Source organism: Mus caroli, unplaced genomic scaffold (assembly GCF_978045245.1).
Source record: "Mus caroli unplaced genomic scaffold, Mus_caroli_1 scaffold_19, whole genome shotgun sequence".
Taxonomy (NCBI): domain Eukaryota; kingdom Metazoa; phylum Chordata; class Mammalia; order Rodentia; family Muridae; genus Mus; species Mus caroli.
The window spans coordinates 76,151,470-76,170,788 of NW_028227274.1; the positions used below are offsets into that span (position 1 = coordinate 76,151,470).

A 19,319-nucleotide genomic window follows, 5' to 3' on the forward strand; every position below is an offset into this window, starting at 1 on the left:
GTATATACATTGGACCTTCTCTGTATCTTTCTTCTTTGACACAGTGTACTGATTATGAAGGAGGTAATTTTCCATGTTGTTGACCAGAGCTACTGAAGGCTGTCTTTTGGTTGTCTGTGTCTGCCAACTATTTCTCTATGCTGTTACTCAAACAATGCCTTGAATACCAGTGATCTTAGCTAATAGCTGGCTGTAGTCTTTGAAAAAGCAAAACAGAAATAGACTGTTAAAACATATTTAAAAATACCAAAAAAAAAAAAATAAAGACAGTTTGTAAGCCCAGCTTTTAAAAAATATTCCTTTTTAATGAGAGCAAGGTACATAGATCCACAGTTTTATTTATGGTTTCCTTGAGACAAGAGTGGCCATTGGTGTTACGCTGGCAAGTGCTTGCAGTTGGATAGAAACTAGCTTTTGGTATTTTCCAAGCACGAAGGCTGGCCATGTTAGGCTTGAACAGGGTTGCAAAGCTCTGAGCTCAGCTCTAGGAGCCACACTCAGATCTTTGCATAAGCAGGTCCCAAATCTGTTTGACTGATGTGTGAGGTCTTCACTGTCAGTTTCTAAGGAGAGGCAGGGGCTGCTAGACACGCTTCTTCATGGAAGCCTTGTTCCACTCTCACGTGCTTGTACCAGGGTTCTTAGTAATAGAAGAAACTCCATTTGTCTGCATATCGTTTCACATTTTATGTACTTGTGTTTTTATCTTTTAGGCTCTTCAATGTGTATGCATTATGGCTGGAAGATGAAAATTTTCAGAAAGGAGATACCTATATTCCTTCTTTACCAAAGCATTACGATGTTCACAGGCTAGCAAAAGTGATGCAGAATCAGCAGGTACAACTATGAAAAAGCCTTAGATATTTTTTTTAATTCTTTTCTTTTTTTTTTTAATTGGGTATTTTCTTTGTTTTGTTTTGTTTTTGAGGCAGGGTTTCTCTGTATGGCTGTCCTGGAACTCACTTTGTAGACCAGGCTGGCCTCGAACTCAGAAATCCGCCTGCCTCTGCCTCCCAAGTGCTGGGATTAAAGGCGTGCACCACCACTGCCCAGCTTTTTTTTTTTTCAGCCCTAACATCTAGTCTTGAGTTTTCCTGGAGTTTCTGTAGCTAGCCTGGGAGGAGGCAGAGGAGCGGGACAGAAGCCCCTCTCTCTCCAGTGTCTTCTCATCTAGGAGCTGAGTTAGACAGCTGTTAATTCAGACTTAGGACCTGTAAGTTCCAGTTGTCTTATAAATACCATCAAGGCCATTTATTTATTTATTAAGATGTTTACTTTTTGTATGTGAGTGTTTTTCCTGCATGCAAGTCTGTGCAGCTATGGAGTAGCAGATGATTGAGAGCTGCCATGTGGGTGCTGGGAACCAAACCCAGGTCCTCTGTAAGAGCAGCGAGTGCACTGAACAGCTACGCCATCTCTCGATCTGAAGGCTTGGTTTGTGTTTATTTTTACAGTGTGACTCAGTCCCCACATTCTGAGAGCGGCGGATGAGTCTGTTTTAGTGATGAGTCTTAGTCTGTTTTTGTTGCCTTTCTCAGTTTGTCCACAGTGTTCTCACACTCTAAGTCCTGCTGATTTACATAGCAGCAAAACATACTTTGTGGTGTAGCTTAATATATATTTCTGTCCCCCATATTTCTTATAAATTTACATTAATTTAATGTGGCTTAATTTAATCCAGATTAATATATCATTCCTGGATTCATTCATTGTTTTGTGCTGTAGCTCAGGTGGCCATCACTCACTATATAACCCAGAAACCGTGAACTTGCCGCCAATGCTCTCGCTTTAACCTCCTTGGAGCTGAGATTACAGCTATGAGCTGCTGTGTTTAGCTTCAGTATCTTTATTTAAAAATAAATTTTTTTAGAGATTTAATTTTACTTTTTTATTTTTACTTTTTATTTTTAGTCTATAACTGACCCCCTTCACGGTCTTTTTATCACTTCACAATGTGTTTGAGACAAAGCAGAATTGCGATGCCATTGAATAAGCGAAAGCAGCATTGAAAAGGTTGGGGGCTCGGTTGCCTTTGTTGTAGTATGTTCACTCGCCGTGATCGCCGCAGCTCTCCACATCTACCCGTCAAAACAAAATGACAGTTCAAACGTGTTCTTAAGGCATGGCACTGCTTCTTTCATGCATTTCCAAACCAAATGCAGCATGTAGCCGCAGCCAGACTCACGGGTCTTTGAAGATGTGAGAGTACTCTGTGCACAAATTCACCTTTCATGCAAAAATTCCAAAACCCAGTCTACAAGCATGCCCTTCATAAATCGCCAAAGAGGCTCTTTAGTTGCAGTGCTGCATGCATTAAAACCGCCAGGACAAAGAGGCTCTTTAGTTGCAGTGCTGCATGCATTAAAACCGTCAGGACAAAGAGGCTCTTTAGTTGCAGTGCTGCATGCATTAAAACCGCCAGGACAAAGAGGCTCTTTAGTTGCAGTGCTGCATGCATTAAAACCGTCAGGACAAAGAGGCTCTTTAGTTGCAGTGCTGCATGCATTAAAACCGCCAGGACTCTTTTCCTTTCACAGAAGTCATTAATTTTATTTTTGTAATTATTTTAAGTTTACATTTATTTTTAAGTGTATGTCTGAGGGGTGGTATGTATACGTGTATTCGCTGTCCACTGAGGCAGAGACTATAGTCACAGCTGTTGTGAGCTGTCTGACATGGGTGCTAGGAGCTGAGCTTATATCCTCTGCATGAACAGCACACATTCTAAACTGCTGAGCAATCTCTGTAGCCCCTGCATTTATTTTAAAATCTTACTTTAAACAATTATTTATTTTCTTTATGTGTCTTATAATGCATATAATATAGTAGCCTAGTAGTGCGTATATTAATATACTACTTAACTAGTACATTAATACAGCTCATTAATACGCATATAGTGGGCCTGTTTAGCAAAAATTTTTTCTAGTGAGGTATATAGGCAGCAAGTTTTGTAACTACTGCTAAGATTGTTTGTGGTCATTTGCAGTTCAGTTCACACTGATGTTGGGAGCCTCGTGACCACCCAACTGTAACTGTGTCTCACTGAGTTAAGTTCATAGCTGTATGTGTGAGCGTGTGATTCCCCTGCTCATGTTCAATGCTTTTGTCCTCCCCTAGGATCTGTGGATGGAGTATGTGAATATGGAACGCATACACCATGAGTTCCAGGAGACAGTTGCTCTGTGGACACAGGCCAAGCTTGAGTCCCATGCCACACCCTGCAGCTCTGCAGCACAGCTGGATTTCACGGACCCCTTGCTGGGTGAGTCCTGTGACGTCAGCCCCTTTGAAAGAATGTTTGAACCAGTTATTGAAGGTTAAGGTTTCCACACTTTATCTCTATAATGAGAATTGTTCTTTCAGAGTTTCCTGTTTGAAAAAATTAATAATTTAAAAACCAAATACATTGTTTAAGTTGCTAGGGAAAAAAAGATTTTTTTTCTCTAGTTATCTGTCATTGGTCCAGACCTAAGCACACATCTGTCTGCTGCTGAAAGTGAGGCCTCTGGCTCGGGACTTAGTTCTTTTCTATGCAAGTATCACTTTAAATGAGGTCAGTTTGGGTTTGCAGTTTTAACATTCAGAAGCCGATTTTTTTCTTTCTTCCTTTTTTATTTTCTTTCTTTCTTTTTTTATTTTCTCTGTATCTGGAACCCTTCACATAGAATGGGACTGCTTTAGATTCTTTTTTTCTTTTTCTCCTTCCTAGCTTGCTTGCTTGCTTGCTTGCTTGCTTGCTTCCTTCCTTCCTTCCTTCCTTCCTTCCTTCCTTCCTTCCTTCCTTCTTTCCTTTCTTTTTTTCTTTCATTTTGAGACCTGGTTCTCACTGTGTACCTCGGGCTGGCCATAGTTTGCTGTCTAGATCCGGAGGAACTCACAGAGATCCACCTGCCTCTGGCCCTGGAGTGCTGGGATTGCAGGCGTGCTTTCTTAAAGGCTGCTTGCTTTTTGCAGTTGATTTCTCTATAATGACTGTGCATTTAAATTATAAGTTAATGTGTCAGGTTAGGTCACAAAGACCGTTTAACCTACAGAGTTGCTGTATATGCCCAATTTTAAAACATGGAAAATTATACCTGAATTTATCTTTAACATTAATTATGAAGTTATTTTTACAATGTAAGACATATAACAAAATTGTCAATCATTGTTAACATGTTATGATTATAGTGTACTAAAACATTGAGGAGGTGATCATTGGAGAGGCAGAGAGATTCTTTATTTCAGTTGCCCCAGTTGAGTTGTTAGTGAGATAAAGGAAGGAAAAGATCCTCTCCGGGCTTGAGTTCACACCTGTTGAACGGTTTCATCTAAGGCACCAACATTTTCTGAAATTCCAACATGTCTCTCCTTATTTTTCTCCCAGAAATATTTTTGTGATTGTAAAATTTGTATTTCACATTTGAAAAGCTCTTTAGAGAGAAACAGGAGGATTTAAAAACTGCCTTCAGCTTACCAACATGCCAATGGCTGGCTTTGGCATCCACGTGGTGGGTAAACTGAGGCAGGCAGCTGTAGGGGTCAGTTCTTAGAGCCGCTGACCAGGGTGGATCTAGATACCTGCAGGGGCTGCTGCCAAAGGCAGCCAGAGATTAGAGAAGTTTTCTGGGGGAACAAAGTTTACTTTACTGGGGCTGGCTCTGTCTGTGGCCAGCAGAAAAATTGTGAACTCCTTGGGGCTGGTGAGAAAGAAAAGGAAAGAGAAAATTCTCTTTTTCACACACACACACACATACATGAGAGAGAGAGAGAGAGAGAGAGAGAGAGAGAGAGAGAGAGAGAGAAGGGATGAAACAAGAGGCAGAGTCCAATAATTTCATACACACAAATATACATGCATACAGACAGACCTGCAGTCAGACGTATACACATTCACACATAGAATGGATAGAACAAAGCATCAGCGAGCAGACTTCAAGTATACCACACACACATACATAAATACACACAGTTGGTGGATGGAAGGAACAGTGTTCCAGCCCCCATTCGCACAGACTTTACACACACACACAGACACACACAGACACACACACACACAGACACAGACAGACACATATGTCCCAGCAAAGTTTTTTAAGCAGTATTCAATTACAATGTGATTACATTTTAATTTTCTTTTAGTGAATGGTTATGAAAAAACAGTATGTTTTCCACTACCTTTACAAGAATTAACATTATATAGTACAGGTAAAGAAAACAAATTATCCTAAAAAAGACACCCACCAATGTACATTCCTAACCAAGCAACTTGTTATAGATTAACAAAGTGTAAGCAAGCAAGGGAGTTTCTCAGCCCGTTTCTCCTACTTGGCAGGTGGCAATTTGCGGTTACAAGGAAAAGGTAATTATTTTATTATTTGTCTTTAAAAGTAATCTTGTAAAAATCTTAAAAGAATCACAAATCTATACTTTTATATAAAAATCAGTCATATCTACCTTAAATTCCTATTCTAAACTTCACTGACTGTAATACTTTCTTCTGTTCTGTCTCATCGTGCCCATGTCCTTCTCCTCTATTTCTATGAGGTTTCTCAGGACAGAGGCACTAAGCTCCCCCTTCCTCCGATTGCTCTTATTCGTTACTCAGATAATCCAGCTGCTTAAATTTGCCTAGGAGACACCACATGCGAACATCAAGTTCAAACTTGCACATCATACAAGGCTGCAGCCTGGCTCTTAAACCACTAGATTATAAATTCTGTGTGTGTTGGGGGGTGGGAGGCAGGAGTGTGCTTATCTGTGTGTGTGTGTGTGTGTGTGTGTGTGTGTGTGTGTTAAGCAGAGGTCAACCTTGAGTGTAATTCTTTATGCACTTTGCCCTTTGAAACAAGTCTCCGGTTGACCTGGAGCTCACTGAATGGGCTAGGATGTCTGCCCTGCAAGTCCCAGAGGTCCAGTGGCCTCTGACTTACCATCCCTGGACTACACACGTGAGCCACTGTGAGACAGTGGACCATGCCAGGAAACTTGGTAAGGCCAAGAAGGTTCAGAAACCCTGGCACCCACCTGAGGACGGTAGGTGTTTCACCTACTCCCAACCAGCTTCCTGGCCTGGAGCATGTGAGCTCAACTTCCCACATAAAGGATGTAAACACTGGTCACTTAGCACAGAACACAGAGTTCTCCATGCTAATGAGGGATCTAGATTATCTAGATGGGCCCCAAGGGTTTAGCCAGTAAGCTTCCCTTCCCTTCCCTTCCCGCACATTCCTTTCTGCAAAAGGTGTTTAATCTCTGGCCCACCTTGAGGAAGTGGCATCCATCTTCTACAACCAATAAACAATATGGACAAACAAGGACTGTCTCTCATCAAGGGCCACCATGGGGGGTACTCAATTTCCTGTGGTGACTGAATGCCTGGAACTTAGGGAACCCCAGCTTTGACCTCAGCCTGCATCGTTTCCCACCCAGGCTGGGGTCCCCATCTTAGGCTGTGTTTTCCTACCCCCTGAGAGGTGTGTATTGGCCCTTGGCACAAGCTGCCCATCACCTGATGACGGCATAAGGTGAAATGCAGCCTAGTGCTTTGTGTTTAGTCTGCCTGAACAGAGTTCACACACCCAGTGGTGAGAGGGAATGCAGACCCACGAGCTGCTGGGCATAGTCCTTTCTTTTTATCTTTGTTCTTGGTATTGGACTAATAATGTTTGCATAACCAGCACTTGGTAGGCTGATCTATCTCTTCAGCTATGTTCCTGACTAATAGGCTACCTCCTAGTAGCCTATTATTAGGCTTGTGGGATTTATTCAGAGCGCAAAAGAACCACACATTTAACCATCCATTTAAGTGCCTTTAGATTAAAGAACTATTCTGAAAGTCTCTAACATTCTTTTCAGAATTAACTGACCAGGGCTTTGTCTACTTAGTGTCTTACCGCCCTTTGGTATCCGTGACTGAGTATGGCTTTCCTTTCAGCTAAAGCAAGGGTTCTGAGTAACTTAGAGAAGCACGAGGCTCCGCATCCTCCCCTTCTTCTGCATCCCGTGAGGCCTCCTGTGCCACTCATTCCCTCTGCTGTGCTGTTGACGCAGAAGGACAGCACCCAGCTCATGTGCACAGACCTGAATCTGCTGCAGCAGCAGGCCAGGTAAGACGTGAGACCTTGAGAACTGTACTTTCTGCTTGTTGCTTTGTCAGCTGCGATGATGCGGACGTGGGCTGCCTTCCTCACCAGCATGCTCGTCGCTGCACTCGTCCAGGTAGATTACTCGGCTACATGTGTGTTTCTGTATGTGGGTGTGAACACAGGAACTCGAGCCCCACAAAGGCCAGAGGTGTTGGGTTCCCTGGAGCTGGAATTATAGGCAGTTATGCGCCATCTCAAATGGGTGCTGGGACCTGAGCATGGGACCTATGGAAGTGCAGCTGTAGGCTGTGATTTAAGCATGAAAGCTTGAGCTATTCCTGTCCTAGCTCCCAAGTAATTGACTAAAGACCCTTTAAGTTTATTAACCCGCTTTAAGCGCTGGAGCTGGGAAGATTGTCATCTCTTGTAGCCCTTGAAGCTGTCTACTTCCCAGCTTGCAGGTGAAGCCTCACTCTGGCTTGCTCTGCTCCATGTGTGTCCTCATGGCGAGCTCCGTGGTGACCTGCTCATCACGACTCTCCTGGACCTTCTGCCTCATGGCCTCTCCCTTTTCTGACACAGGGGATGGTTCAGTGATCATGACAGTGTCTGGACTGTAACCCGAGCTCTGGGCACAGAAATCAGAAATTAAACATACAGTGCCCAGAAACATCCTCCATCCTGAGGTGCGTGCGCTTACTGAGCCGTCTCTCCAGTCCCTGTGTCAGGTCCTTTAGTTTCATGCTATATGGTACTCTCATACGCAGTCAGTCTCACATACTTCCTGTGGGGTTTTCTGAGGTCAGTAGTTCTGGCTAAGACATTTTATGTTTCCTCTCAGAACACTGTCTGATCCTGGGAAGGTGGTGTTGGAGGGAGGCAGCACGAAGCTCACATTCCTGCGTCAGCGCTTTGCTCTTCTCCCTGTGGTTAGAAAATTGACATAAGTACTCGGTCAAAGGCAGGAGAGTCATTTGTTGGGAGTTCATGGAACATACAGAAGAGCCAACGGTTTAGGTTTGGTTCTCAACTGCAGTCTTGAGGAGTGTACATGGACAAGACTGTTTTACTAACAAACAAGCTTAGCTCTATAAACTCCCTGTGAGTCATTTATGTTATTGACAGTTTTCTCTGGCTACATTTGATTCAGGCATTTGGTGCTTGATGTTGTACACATACATGAGTATTTGTCTGCTAATATTACTGTCATGCTGTGTTCCACGTGTGCGTGACTGGTAATGGGGTATTGAACTACAAGTTACAGAAGGTTGTGAGCCGCCGTGTGATGCTGGGTATTGATGTCGGATACTGAGCCTAGGTCCTCTAGAAGGCCAGCCTCAGCTATTGAGAGCTGAGCCCCTCTCTAGCCCCAGCCTCCTGATTGCTTTAACATAATGTGGGGTTACTTTTCAGGAGTGCCACTCTGCGGGAGTCGCAGCAGGTTGCCTTGGATGGCGAGCTGTTGGAGACCATGCCCAAACAGTATGTTAACCGGGAAGAGCAGGCCACCCTGCATCTGGAGTGCAGAGGCAGCAGTGGCAAGAAGTGCCAAGGAGCAGCAGTTGTAACGGTCCAGGTGAGGCTCTTCCATCTCTTCATAACTCAGAGAAGTTTAATTGAGTCCCTTGTATTGGCGTATTGCTGAGAAAGATCCAAAGAAGGAGAACATGTGGCCCGTGTCAGAAACAGTTTTAGAGTTTCATGGAGAGTGAAACTACACAGAGAGCAAGCTAGATTGTCCTCAATTTCCCAAAGCTAACAAAAAGGCGTATGTGTGTACCGATGTAGCTCCAGGCACATTCTGTGACAGATGTGTCCTACAGGAGAATACTTAGTGAGGAGTTCCAAAAGGAGCCAAGTCATTTGGAAAGCCCTGGATGCTTGAGCTGTGCCGCCTAAGACTTTGCTGATGGTACTTCGGGGACAGTTAGGAGACAGTGGAATGGAGTGGAGTTGTTTAGGTCCAGTGTAGATGGGTTAGTCTCAGGTGTTCTGGGGAATAGTGGTCAGGGTTCACAGCGGGAGGCTGTTGCCAGTGACTACAGGGCTGAGGCTGTAGCTATGGGGACAAGTGAGGGAACAGTTGGGCAGAGCTTGCTCATACATACATGAAAATTCTATCAATCTGTTTAAAAATGTCAGCTCCCTGTCACTGTTACACCAGCGGTGTAGACAGAAGTTGTTTCTGAGATATTTTTAGTTCAGAATGGGAACTGAGCCTAAGCTAACCTGTAAAGCACTTAACTTCACATCAAGCTCTGTCTAAACATTTCACGCGTCTTATTTGATCCTCACAACAACACAGAGAGATGTGTATTTTGTTATCTTCATTTCCATATAGGGGTGCACCTCACCCCTGCAGCATTGTCTGAGCTGGTGAGGGGCATTGGAGAAAGGATGCTTGCTGCCTGACTACACTGGCATAAAATACTTCTTGTTAGCTTCAGAGATGAGTCATTTATTCACTTACTGTGTTTTAGAAGTATTCACCCCTTCCTTTTTAAATCCACATTGAACTGTTCAATTTTTTCTCTATTACTTTCCATAGAACACTTGCTTCCTCTAAAATACCTCTCCTAAAATAATCTTAGACTTCTGTATTTTCCAATGCCTTGAGATTTATTTCAGATTTTTTGTTCATAGTTGTATGCATCTAGTGTAAAAGGACTGACTCGTGAGTCAGGATAGCTTCCCGCTCTGTTCTCAGGGTGTGTTGAAGTCCGTCAGACTCCTGAACACTGCTGTGTCTGACCAGGAGCTTCTGAAAGCCAGCTTCCCTCCGTGACTCTCCCCTAGTTACCAATGCTGTAAGACCAGGTAGAGGTGTTTAAGACAGGTCACTTGCTAAGTTGGGAAGCTGGGAGAAAAGCCTGGAGAAAAGCCTGGGCAGAGTTAGAACTGGGCAGGGAGACGTTGAGATGCATCTGCTCATAGTAAGAGGGAGATGGTTTCGTATGAAGCTCGGGGCTTTGGTTTCTGTGTTTTGTTTTGTTGTTTCATGATAGAGCTTCTGTGTCTAGCTCTGGCTGTAGACCAGCTTGGCCTCGGGCACACAGAGCTCCTCCTGCCTCTACTTCCTGAGTGCTGAGATGGAGGGGACAGGCCTCTTAGTGTGGCCTGTGAAAAGCCAGGGTCTGTCAGTGATGGTAGTACCAGGCAGAGCAGGGTGTAGCACAGAGCCAGCACTGGCTTGTCTCTTTCTCATAGTATTGTATGTATGAACTCCTTAATTGAAATTTCTTTTATAACCTGGTGTTTTATTAATTTTGAGACAAAAAGGTATCTCTTGTGAAAATCTTTCAAAGTAACTTTCTGTCAGAGGGAGGTCAGAGAGATGATAGATTGTGCACATACATCGTACTTGTGCCCTCCTCTCTCACAAGAATGGCAGTTGCTGATGTCACTTAATAAGGAGGGCAAGAGGGCTCACTAGAGTAAAGACAGGTGGGGGTGACAGGAGGCATTCTGAGGGAGCAGGCACAGTGGTGATTGTCTATAACCCCTGCACGCCAGAGGCTGAGGCCACACGAGCTGTGTTACCAGAGAAAAGAGACACAAGAAAGGAAATAGGACAGAGGCATTTGTTTTATGAATTTGAAAGAGTCGCTGTCTGTGGCCATAGCTTCATTAGAAATATTCTGGTTCTCGTAAAGCAAGTTTGAGTTTTCTGCTGGTCACACTCATTTGTCCAGTGCTCCGACTGTAGTTCAGTTGGGAAAACCCAGAAGTGAAGAATTGTCTCCAGTGGCAAATTTGCTTGAAAATGCCGATGTGCCAGTGGAATTATGCATGCAGAGAGCAAACAACTTGTGGTCTGAGACTTGAAGAGAATTTGACAGGTATAGAACCACTCCTAATTGTCTCTGCATAGTACTTTCTGGTTGGTATTTTTAGGAACTGAAGATAAAATTATTTTTTATTGTATACTTATTAACAGCTAAGAGCAAGGTAGAATAAAAGGGAAACTCACAACCAAAAAGTTTGGGCTCAGTCATGGATGCACTCACTTCCTAGTTTCACATCTAGATGTCTATCTGCCTACCTGATTTTCAGGTTCCACATCAACCTCATTTTTACCCTCCAGACCTGTCCATCCTACAGTCCCTCCTCCCTGCTCTGTGTAGTCCCTCTTCCCTGATCTCTGCAGTCCCTCCTCCCCACTCTCTGCAGTCCCTCCTCCCTGCTTTCTGCAATCCCTCCTCCCTGCACTCTGCAGTCCCTCCTCCCAGCTCTGTGCAGTCCCTCCCCCCCCTCCCCCCGCGCCCCCCAGCTCTGTGCAGTCCCTCTTCCCTGCTCTCTGCAATCCTCTGCCCTGCTCTCTAAAGGAAAGTCTAGCCTTGTCATTTCTCTCACATACTGCAGTCTACTCATGCTTACCACCTAGTTCCTTTCCACATATATTGCTTCGACCTGTGGAGCTGATTTAAAGTGACTCCCTTCTCTTTGTGTTTGACGCTGCTTACCCAGTAACTTACCATTGTTGGTCTGAGCTATCATGCTAGGCTTCCTGCCGACAGCACTCTCATATGGCTCCATTCTTCCACCATCCTTCTGTCTAGTCTCAGTTCTGACCACACTTCCAGGCCTTAAACACATATTAGCTCTCCAGGTCTACTGCCCTTCATGGCCTGATTTTATTATTATTATTATTATTATTATTATTATTATTTTTTATGGAACAAGGGATTCTGTTTTGAAAACTCTTGTCCACTTCTCAAGCAGTCTGGTTTTAGCCACTTAGCTTTATCCACTCTGTAAGATACACGTGGTTACACTGTTGCTCACAGCCCTGCTGCTTCTGTCCCCACACATGCCTTTCTTAGCCTTCACGCTCACTTCTGCAACTTGCATGAGAGATCTTTTCTGGTCAGATTAACAAGCCCTACCTCTCTTGTACTTAGTGTGTTGTAGTCACCTGTTGCTTTTCCTCTGCCAGGCAGAATTCTGTGGGAACAGTTTCCTTGCTAATGTGTATATCATCTCTCCATATCATCTAAGGCACTTTCTAGTGCAGGCTGATGCCTGGAATAGATTGGCGGAAGCCGTTGGCACACGCCCGTCAGGCCATGTCAGTGATGCTGCGTGTGTCATGACCTCTGTGGCTATCAGCAGGTTTTGAGTCACATGAGCTCAGTGACATGTCTTCTTCGTGTCTGTGTTGCCAGTGCTTCACAGTTGTCAGCATGTGTGATTACAGCCTTCACAGTGCCTTCCCTAGCTGTGTGAGGGAGCTTTGCAGAGAGTATTCGGCTATATGAGGTGGACATTGAGGCTTTCCCTACTGAGTTGCACTCGTTCTTTGCTTATGGTTATTTTTGGCCCATTACGCATTTTAATGCTTCAGGTACAGTTCCCATTGATGCTTTCTCTTGAACGTAGGTCTCCCTTCTTGAAGAGCAGAAGGGATGTTGCATGTGTGCTGGCACTGCCTTTCCCAGCCTGCTGGAGGCCTAGATGTCCTTTGTGTACTGTAGAGTTCTCTGGGACACTTTGCTTATAGTATCTCACATCATTTGTACAGACTGAGAGTGAGTTACTAACAGACTTTCCAGGTCCTTTCCACAGCTGTGTCCTTCAGTTAGAAATCGTCATGCATTCATCAAAAGTCCATTTTCAGTGTTGTTATTAGTATTATACTATTGTGCTGTTGCTGGGGATTGAACCCAGAACCTTATATATGTGGGGAATGCTCCATCACTGCCTCAGTCTTCATCACCGCCCTTTTCCAGGCCTGTGTTTTCCAGTCGCTGCAGGCCTGCTTTAACTCTGTTTCTGAAGACAAGCAACCTGTCATTACAGGATCAATGATCTTAATTGAGCATTTGGTTTTAGATCAGTTTCTAAGCATTAGTTTCATGGAAAAGTCATTTTACAGTTCAAATTTTTCAAATATAATTTTGAATAGTCCATTTACAAAGATGTTGTATTTTCTTGCTTAATAAAAATTTCCTGGGTATTTCCCGCTGTCAGCAAGCTTTGAAATTGTGTAGTTTATTTGGCGTTTACAGAAGTGGAATGTGTTTCTTCTGTGGCGCGCAGGCCCGGCAGCCTTTCAGCATCCTGTGATTCTCCCTGAGGAAGTGCAGTGATGTACGAATGGGTTCTTTTGTTGTTGCTTAGTATTGAAGAGCATATTTGCTAGACCCAGGATTGATTTATTCTCAAGTGAACAATTTTCCACTCCTAGAAATAAAAGCAGGCCCACCGAGGGCCTCGCGCTTCTGTAAAGCCGTGGGAAAGGACATGTTTGTCCAACTTTTCTTTGTTTTACTAAAGTCACTGAAGTGGAGGGCGCCCACTATGCTGCTTTGACTCCTTTTCTCCAGTGCCTTGGTATCATGAGCTGGGGTCCTTCAGTTCTTCTCACGTCTGTCCTTAGTGGTGGAACGCGTGAAGACTTATGCAACATTGGTGAGACTTACATAACCAAGTTATCGTGAAAGGGAAAGTAGGTTTGCTTGAAGATGCACTGTGGGGAACAGACAGGACCAGTGCTCTTTAAGACTTTGAATGTAGCATTCGTGAGGGCTTCATTTAAACACGTTGATAAAGTATAGTAACAGAATTTACACAGGGTATATAACCATTACCGTGGCAGCTGCAGACTAGTTCTGGGTAGGTAGATATACAAGAAGGTTTAAATGCCACTGCTCCCTGTGTGAGAGAAAGCTCTGAGAGAAGGATTTAACCTGCCATCACTGCTCTGCCCTGCTCTCTCACCATCCTCAGCTGTGCTTACAGGGTAGGTTCAGCCTTAACACTGGCCTGTCCACCAGGTCCCTCCAGGTCACTGCGCTGACCTGTTGACTGTATTCTTCTGTCCCAGCTCCTGAAATTTGTCTAAAACCTTTCCCTTTCTGCTCACCTGTCCCTCCTCACCTCCAGCAGCCAGGAGAGCACTAGGTGTGCTTCTCACTTTCCTTTTGACCACGCCCTTCCTCTTCCCTAGTGGAGATTTAACAGGAGAAGGTACAGAGAGGCTTTGCTGTCGTGGCTGCCTACTGTAGCACGCGCTCAGTGGCTGAGTGCTCAGTGCTGGTTCCCGTTGGGCCATCAGACTGGATGGCAGCATGCACAGCTTTCAGCCAGCTTAGTACATGTCCCCTTGGTGAGAACTGGAAGGGCTGAGCTAGGGTTGGACTCTCTTGCACATGGTTGCCAGTAGAAATTCCAACCATAGTGATAATCTTTTCATTAACGGTGTAGAGGCTTTTGAAGATCAGCCTTTACAAGTCTGTCATCCTGAGCATGACTGTGCTTAAGGGCTGACACCAAGGGGCTATTCAGAGGTCTCAGTCTTCCTTGTTTCTTGGGTGTTTTCATTCATTCTATGTGACAGATATGAAAATCTAGAGGCACCAATCACTTTACAGTTGGGGTACTTACAATTTTTCTTTTCCATCACTGAAGTAATGAACCCTGTTGGGGCATACACATGTGAAATGTAGAATAAAAGAATATAGCATGGTTGGGACGATGGCTTAATGGGTACATCATTTGCTGTGCACTCATGGTGAGCCAGATGCCCAGGACCCGTGTCAATGCAAGGCAGATGCCATAGCCTGCCCTGTTTGCCATGCTTCAGAGGCAGTCACAGGGAATCCCTGCAACTAGCTGGCTAGCAGGATTAGCCCAATTGGTGTGTTTTAGGTTCAAGTGAGAGATCTTATCTCAAATGATCTAGGAAGACACCAGCCATCAGACTCTAATGTCTACATGCATTTGCCCTTGTATCTGTGTATGCTTGTGCACACACATGTAAACATGAGTCTTACATGCTGTGAACATATATACATAACATGTGTACCATGTATATACAGACATGGCAAACAAAGTAATAATCATTTACAGAAGAGCACAGCATGTTCTGTGATGAGAGATATGCTATGCATCTGCGGTGACCTTCTGGTCTAGTAACTGTTGCCTTGGAGTTGGGCCCAGGGTGCCCAATTTGGAGCATTTCCTGAAGATTTTTTGCTATCGGCACTTGTGACACAGAATTCTTCTAGTTAAAGGCCGCTGACACCAACCAGGAAGCAACCGCATATCTATCTTTGTGGTGCATCCTGGGCCTAGGATATCCTATGCATCCATTCATATCCTGAAAAGATGCACAGACAGCAGCACAGTCAGTCAGAGGAAGGCTGTGCTAGGGTGGTGTTGCTAGCAACTGCTGTGGTAGCAAAGATACAGTGTTTTAAAAGGGTAGACTTTTGATAGATTGTTTTCACGGAGCTCCATTAATTCTTATTTTTCACATTGTCTTAGTTAGGGCTTTACTGCTGTGAGCAGGCACCATGACCAAGGCATCCCTTAAAAGGACAACATTTAATTGGGGCTGGCTTACAGGTTCAGAGGTTCAATCCATTATCATCAAGGAGGGAACATGGCAGCATCCAGGCAGGAATGGTACAGGAGGAGCTGAGAGTTCTACATCTTCATCTGAAGGCTGCTAGCAGAAAACTGACTTTCAGGACACTAGAGTGATGTCTTAAAGCTGACACGCACAGTGACACACCTACTCCAACGAGGTCACATCTACCCCAACAGGGCCACACCTTTTGATAGTGCCACTCCCTGGGGCAAGAATATACACACCATCACACACATGTTTCCTAAGAGGCAGAACAACTTATCAGGAACTAATCAGTTGGCTGGTTGTTCTCTCTTTGACAGACAGTTGATTGGGTTCATCCCCTTCCCCTACCATATTGCTTTAGATAAGTTGTGAAAATAAAATAGATGTCATCTTCTCTGCAAACTAGCCTCCTTCCCCAGTGCCCCTTGCCCACCACCAACCAAGAGATTAAAAGAAAAAGATGTACAGGACAGAGACATGGCAACATCCCGACTGTAGCTCAGAGTTCTGGGGATCGCAAGCCTGGTTGTGGAGGGTAGCCGACAGTCTACAGGGTCAGTGTCAGTGTCTGTGAGTGGGCTGCAGGGAAGCCAGGCGTGCAATAGGTGGGCAGGATGTAGCTGATGGTCAGTGCTGGTCAATGAGGGGGCAGAGGAGTGAGGAGGGCAGTGTCAGGATGGGGAGAGTGGAGCCCCAACAGTGCCACCTTTCTGTGTGGGTGTAGGGGACACCAGAGGATAGAAGGCTGCTGAGCCACTGGAGGGGAAGGGCACCTGGCACTAGGGAGAAGTAGACGAGGGTGATCTGACAATGCCACGGGTGGAAAGCAGAGAACAGAGCAGGAGGGACGAAGGACGAAGGAGTCTACAAGGCTGGTCCTCAGGGACTACTCAGGTGAGGAAATGCCCAGCTCCCTAGATTCTTGGGGCCAGGGTGAACTCTGGAGGGCCATAAGCAGAGTGCACTTGGAGCTGACGTGCCCTTGAGCAAGGCTGCACCAGGCTGGTTGGCCACCCTACTCTGCATGAGGGCTAGTGTGTCCTGTGGCCAGTCTGTTGAACAGCTCACTTGTCTGCTTAGTCTGTCCGGCTCCAAGGCCTTTGCTGGCCTGGTCCTCAGCCCCAGCAGAGTCAGCGGAGGATTTACTTTCGGTGTTCTCTCTGTCGGGGGACTCTGGCTGCTGGTCTAGCCCAGGCTAAGACAACAGCACCCGGGAGCTCTGGGAGTCGTTACTGGGCTCGTGGCCGTGCTTTGACAACCTGCTGGCTAGGGCTGGCCTTGGCTGGATCCTGTCAAAGCTTGTCTATCCTGAGTCAGATCCTTATCTCTCAATGGGATGGCCTATGTTTGAAAACTCTTGTGGCTTATTTCTTGTTGTTGTGTGTGTCTCGATCCCCGAGAGTCAAGCGTGGAAGGGTGTCTTAGGGAGGCCTTTTGCCTGCTGCTCCTGCTCTAGGATCTCGGGAATGCAGCGGTGATACCCTTGGGCTGGGGGGGTGGGGGTGGGGTGGGGGGCTGTGCTGCTTTATCTTACATTGCTTGGTGTTGACAGCCTTCTTGCTCTCTGCAAGAAGGAGTAGCATCTTTGACATTCTTACGCTGTGGTAGAGACCTTGTGGATGCTGGTGTCTGGGTGTCTGTCAGGAGTGTGGTGGCTGAAAATGAAGGTGCAGGTTGTTAGCAATCATTTAGAACATGGCACTACTGGCATTATAGGCAAGGTTGCCAGGGAGGGAGCTGTGTTTACAGGATGCTGACGGCGGCAGCTTGTGCAGGTCCCCATAGTGCACAGCCTTGGTGTGCTGAAGGATGGTGATGATGTAGCCTGCCACAGTTCCCCCAGGTCACTCATGGGATCCGTATTAAGGTCTCTAGTGCTTGTCTTGCAGCAAACCCTAGAGCCAAACGAAGCCCAGCATGGTGTTCTTGGTGGTAAACTTGCTGTCAGGGATGACTTGAGCTGATCCTGGGATTATAGGTGTGTACCACTATGCCCAGTTTTTACAGTGCTGGAAGTTTTGTCTTTCCTAGACAAACCATGGTATTATAATCCCTAGCCCTTCTCTTAAAGAACACCAACTTCCTTCTGTGTTAATCCACACACATACACACACACACACACACACACACACACACCAACCTTTTACCCTTTGTTTTCCCCATCTAGAACATAGACAAAGCAAATTTTCAGGCTACATGTGTGCCTAGCATAAAGAGGAAGATACAGATGCTAATAGCAAAACATCTGTCATTTTTAAACAAAAATACACACAATTATAAAGCAACAAAATAAGATACAATACAGGAAAGTGGGGTAGTAAGTGGGGCAGTGGGCACTGCTGTGAGGGGTGTGAGAGTAGGCGTGAGAGTGCAGGCGTGAAGCATCTGGCGAGGAGTTGTGTGTAATTCTCAGTTCCTGGGACAAAGTCAAGCACTTAAAGGGACTGTGCATGGATGTGAGAGTCAGCCAGAACTGTCAGAGAATAGCCGAGAGTGTCGGGGGCCGGGTGATGATGATAGAAATAGTTTTTACCTTTAAGTGTATCTAGTTCCTTGTATGCATGATATGAGGACAACCTCAAGTGACATCCCCCGTGCTCTTTTGAGACAGGATCTCTCACTGGCTGGTGCTTACCAAGTTAAGCCTACTGGGAGGACGCCGGATCTATGTGTACAGACCACCATGCTGCTCTTGGGTACTAGGGTTTGCACCCAGGTCCTCACTTCATGGCAAGCATGTCACCACCCAGGGCATCTCTCAGACTACCAGTGGATCCAGTCCTTTAAAGAGGCTCCAGGCCTCCCTCAGGAACAGGCTGTTAATTAATTGCAATATGATGCCTGTGGTTAACTGTATCCAGGAGAGCATGTTGATCCTCGACCGTGTGAGACTCTGACCTGTCACAGCCCTCTGTCCCAACACTCTCCTCTCTCCAGAGGGAGACCAAGAGAGAAGAGAGAGACAGAGAAAAGAAGAAAAGAAAGAAAAGGAAAGGCCTCAGCGAGGGAAGATGTTATATGCTGGTTCTGTGTTTGATGGGATTTGAACAAGTGAAACATAAGAAAAATAGGATTTGTTTTGTCAGATATTCTTAACCATTGATAAGTTATTCATTACCATATCAAGTTATAAGCAACTAGATAGACATAAGCTTTGGTATTTTTGAAGCAAATGCATTTAAGCCAAGTGTGGTGGCACATGTCTGAAGTCCAAGCACTTGGGAGATAGAGGCAAGAGAATCAGGAATTCAAGGTCTGCCTGGGCTAAATAGTGAGTTTTCGGCCAGCCTGTGTTATGCGAGACCTTATACAACACATACATGATAATAGAAAAATTATGTTTAATCTCAATTTGATTCTACATAAAAAATGAATTCTTTAATAGTTCCCCTGTTCTAAGTGATGGGGATTGAACGTAGAGCCATGTGTATTAGGCAAGTGCTCATATCCCGAGAGCTACATTTTTATCCCTCACCCTCACTTTAAGACTGTTAAGGGCTGGTTGTACTAGATCTAACCCTAGCACTTGGGAGGCTGAGGCAGCAGGATTGTCATGAGTTTTCGGCTAGCCTGGGCTATAAGACCATTTCAAAAAGACAAAAACAAAGCAAACAATAATAAGAGAAAGTCTGCTGATTCCTTGAATTGTTGTTAGTTTGAAGGCATGAACAAGAATGAAGCCGTAAGCCAGCAGATCCATGTTCTGCAGAAAGAAGTGCGGCAGCTCCAAGCAGAAGCTGCTCAGCCCCCGGCACTGAATGTTGTGGAGGCTGCTGTGCATGCAGAAAACCTGATCACGTGAGTCCTGTGGCTGCCATTTCAAAGCTGGCTTTGCTGTGGATGGTAATCGTGCATGTTACCTTCCTCTTCCCTGCCTCCCTCCTCCAGTCATT

The 19,319-nt window shown here is 45.2% G+C and overlaps 1 protein-coding gene across 3 annotated transcripts in view; it reads left to right on the plus strand.

The window, feature by feature from the left end:
* The window catches only part of Epg5 (ectopic P-granules 5 autophagy tethering factor), a 95,339-nt gene that overhangs the window by 47,976 nt on the left and 28,044 nt on the right, over window positions 1-19,319 (plus strand). For 2 of the 3 annotated variants that reach the window (XR_015046075.1, XM_085833601.1), the window contains exons 24-29: window positions 714-837; window positions 3,118-3,262; window positions 5,315-5,341; window positions 6,917-7,088; window positions 8,481-8,643; window positions 19,082-19,224. Coding sequence is in view for 2 of the 3 variants with exons in the window: in XM_085833601.1 (XP_085689727.1) it covers window positions 714-837; window positions 3,118-3,262; window positions 5,315-5,341; window positions 6,917-7,088; window positions 8,481-8,643; window positions 19,082-19,224 (774 nt within the window). In the remaining variant the exon portion in view is untranslated. The remainder of the gene's footprint in view (window positions 1-713; window positions 838-3,117; window positions 3,263-5,314; window positions 5,342-6,916; window positions 7,089-8,480; window positions 8,644-19,081; window positions 19,225-19,319) is intronic. The other variant, XM_085833602.1, reaches the window with a different exon arrangement.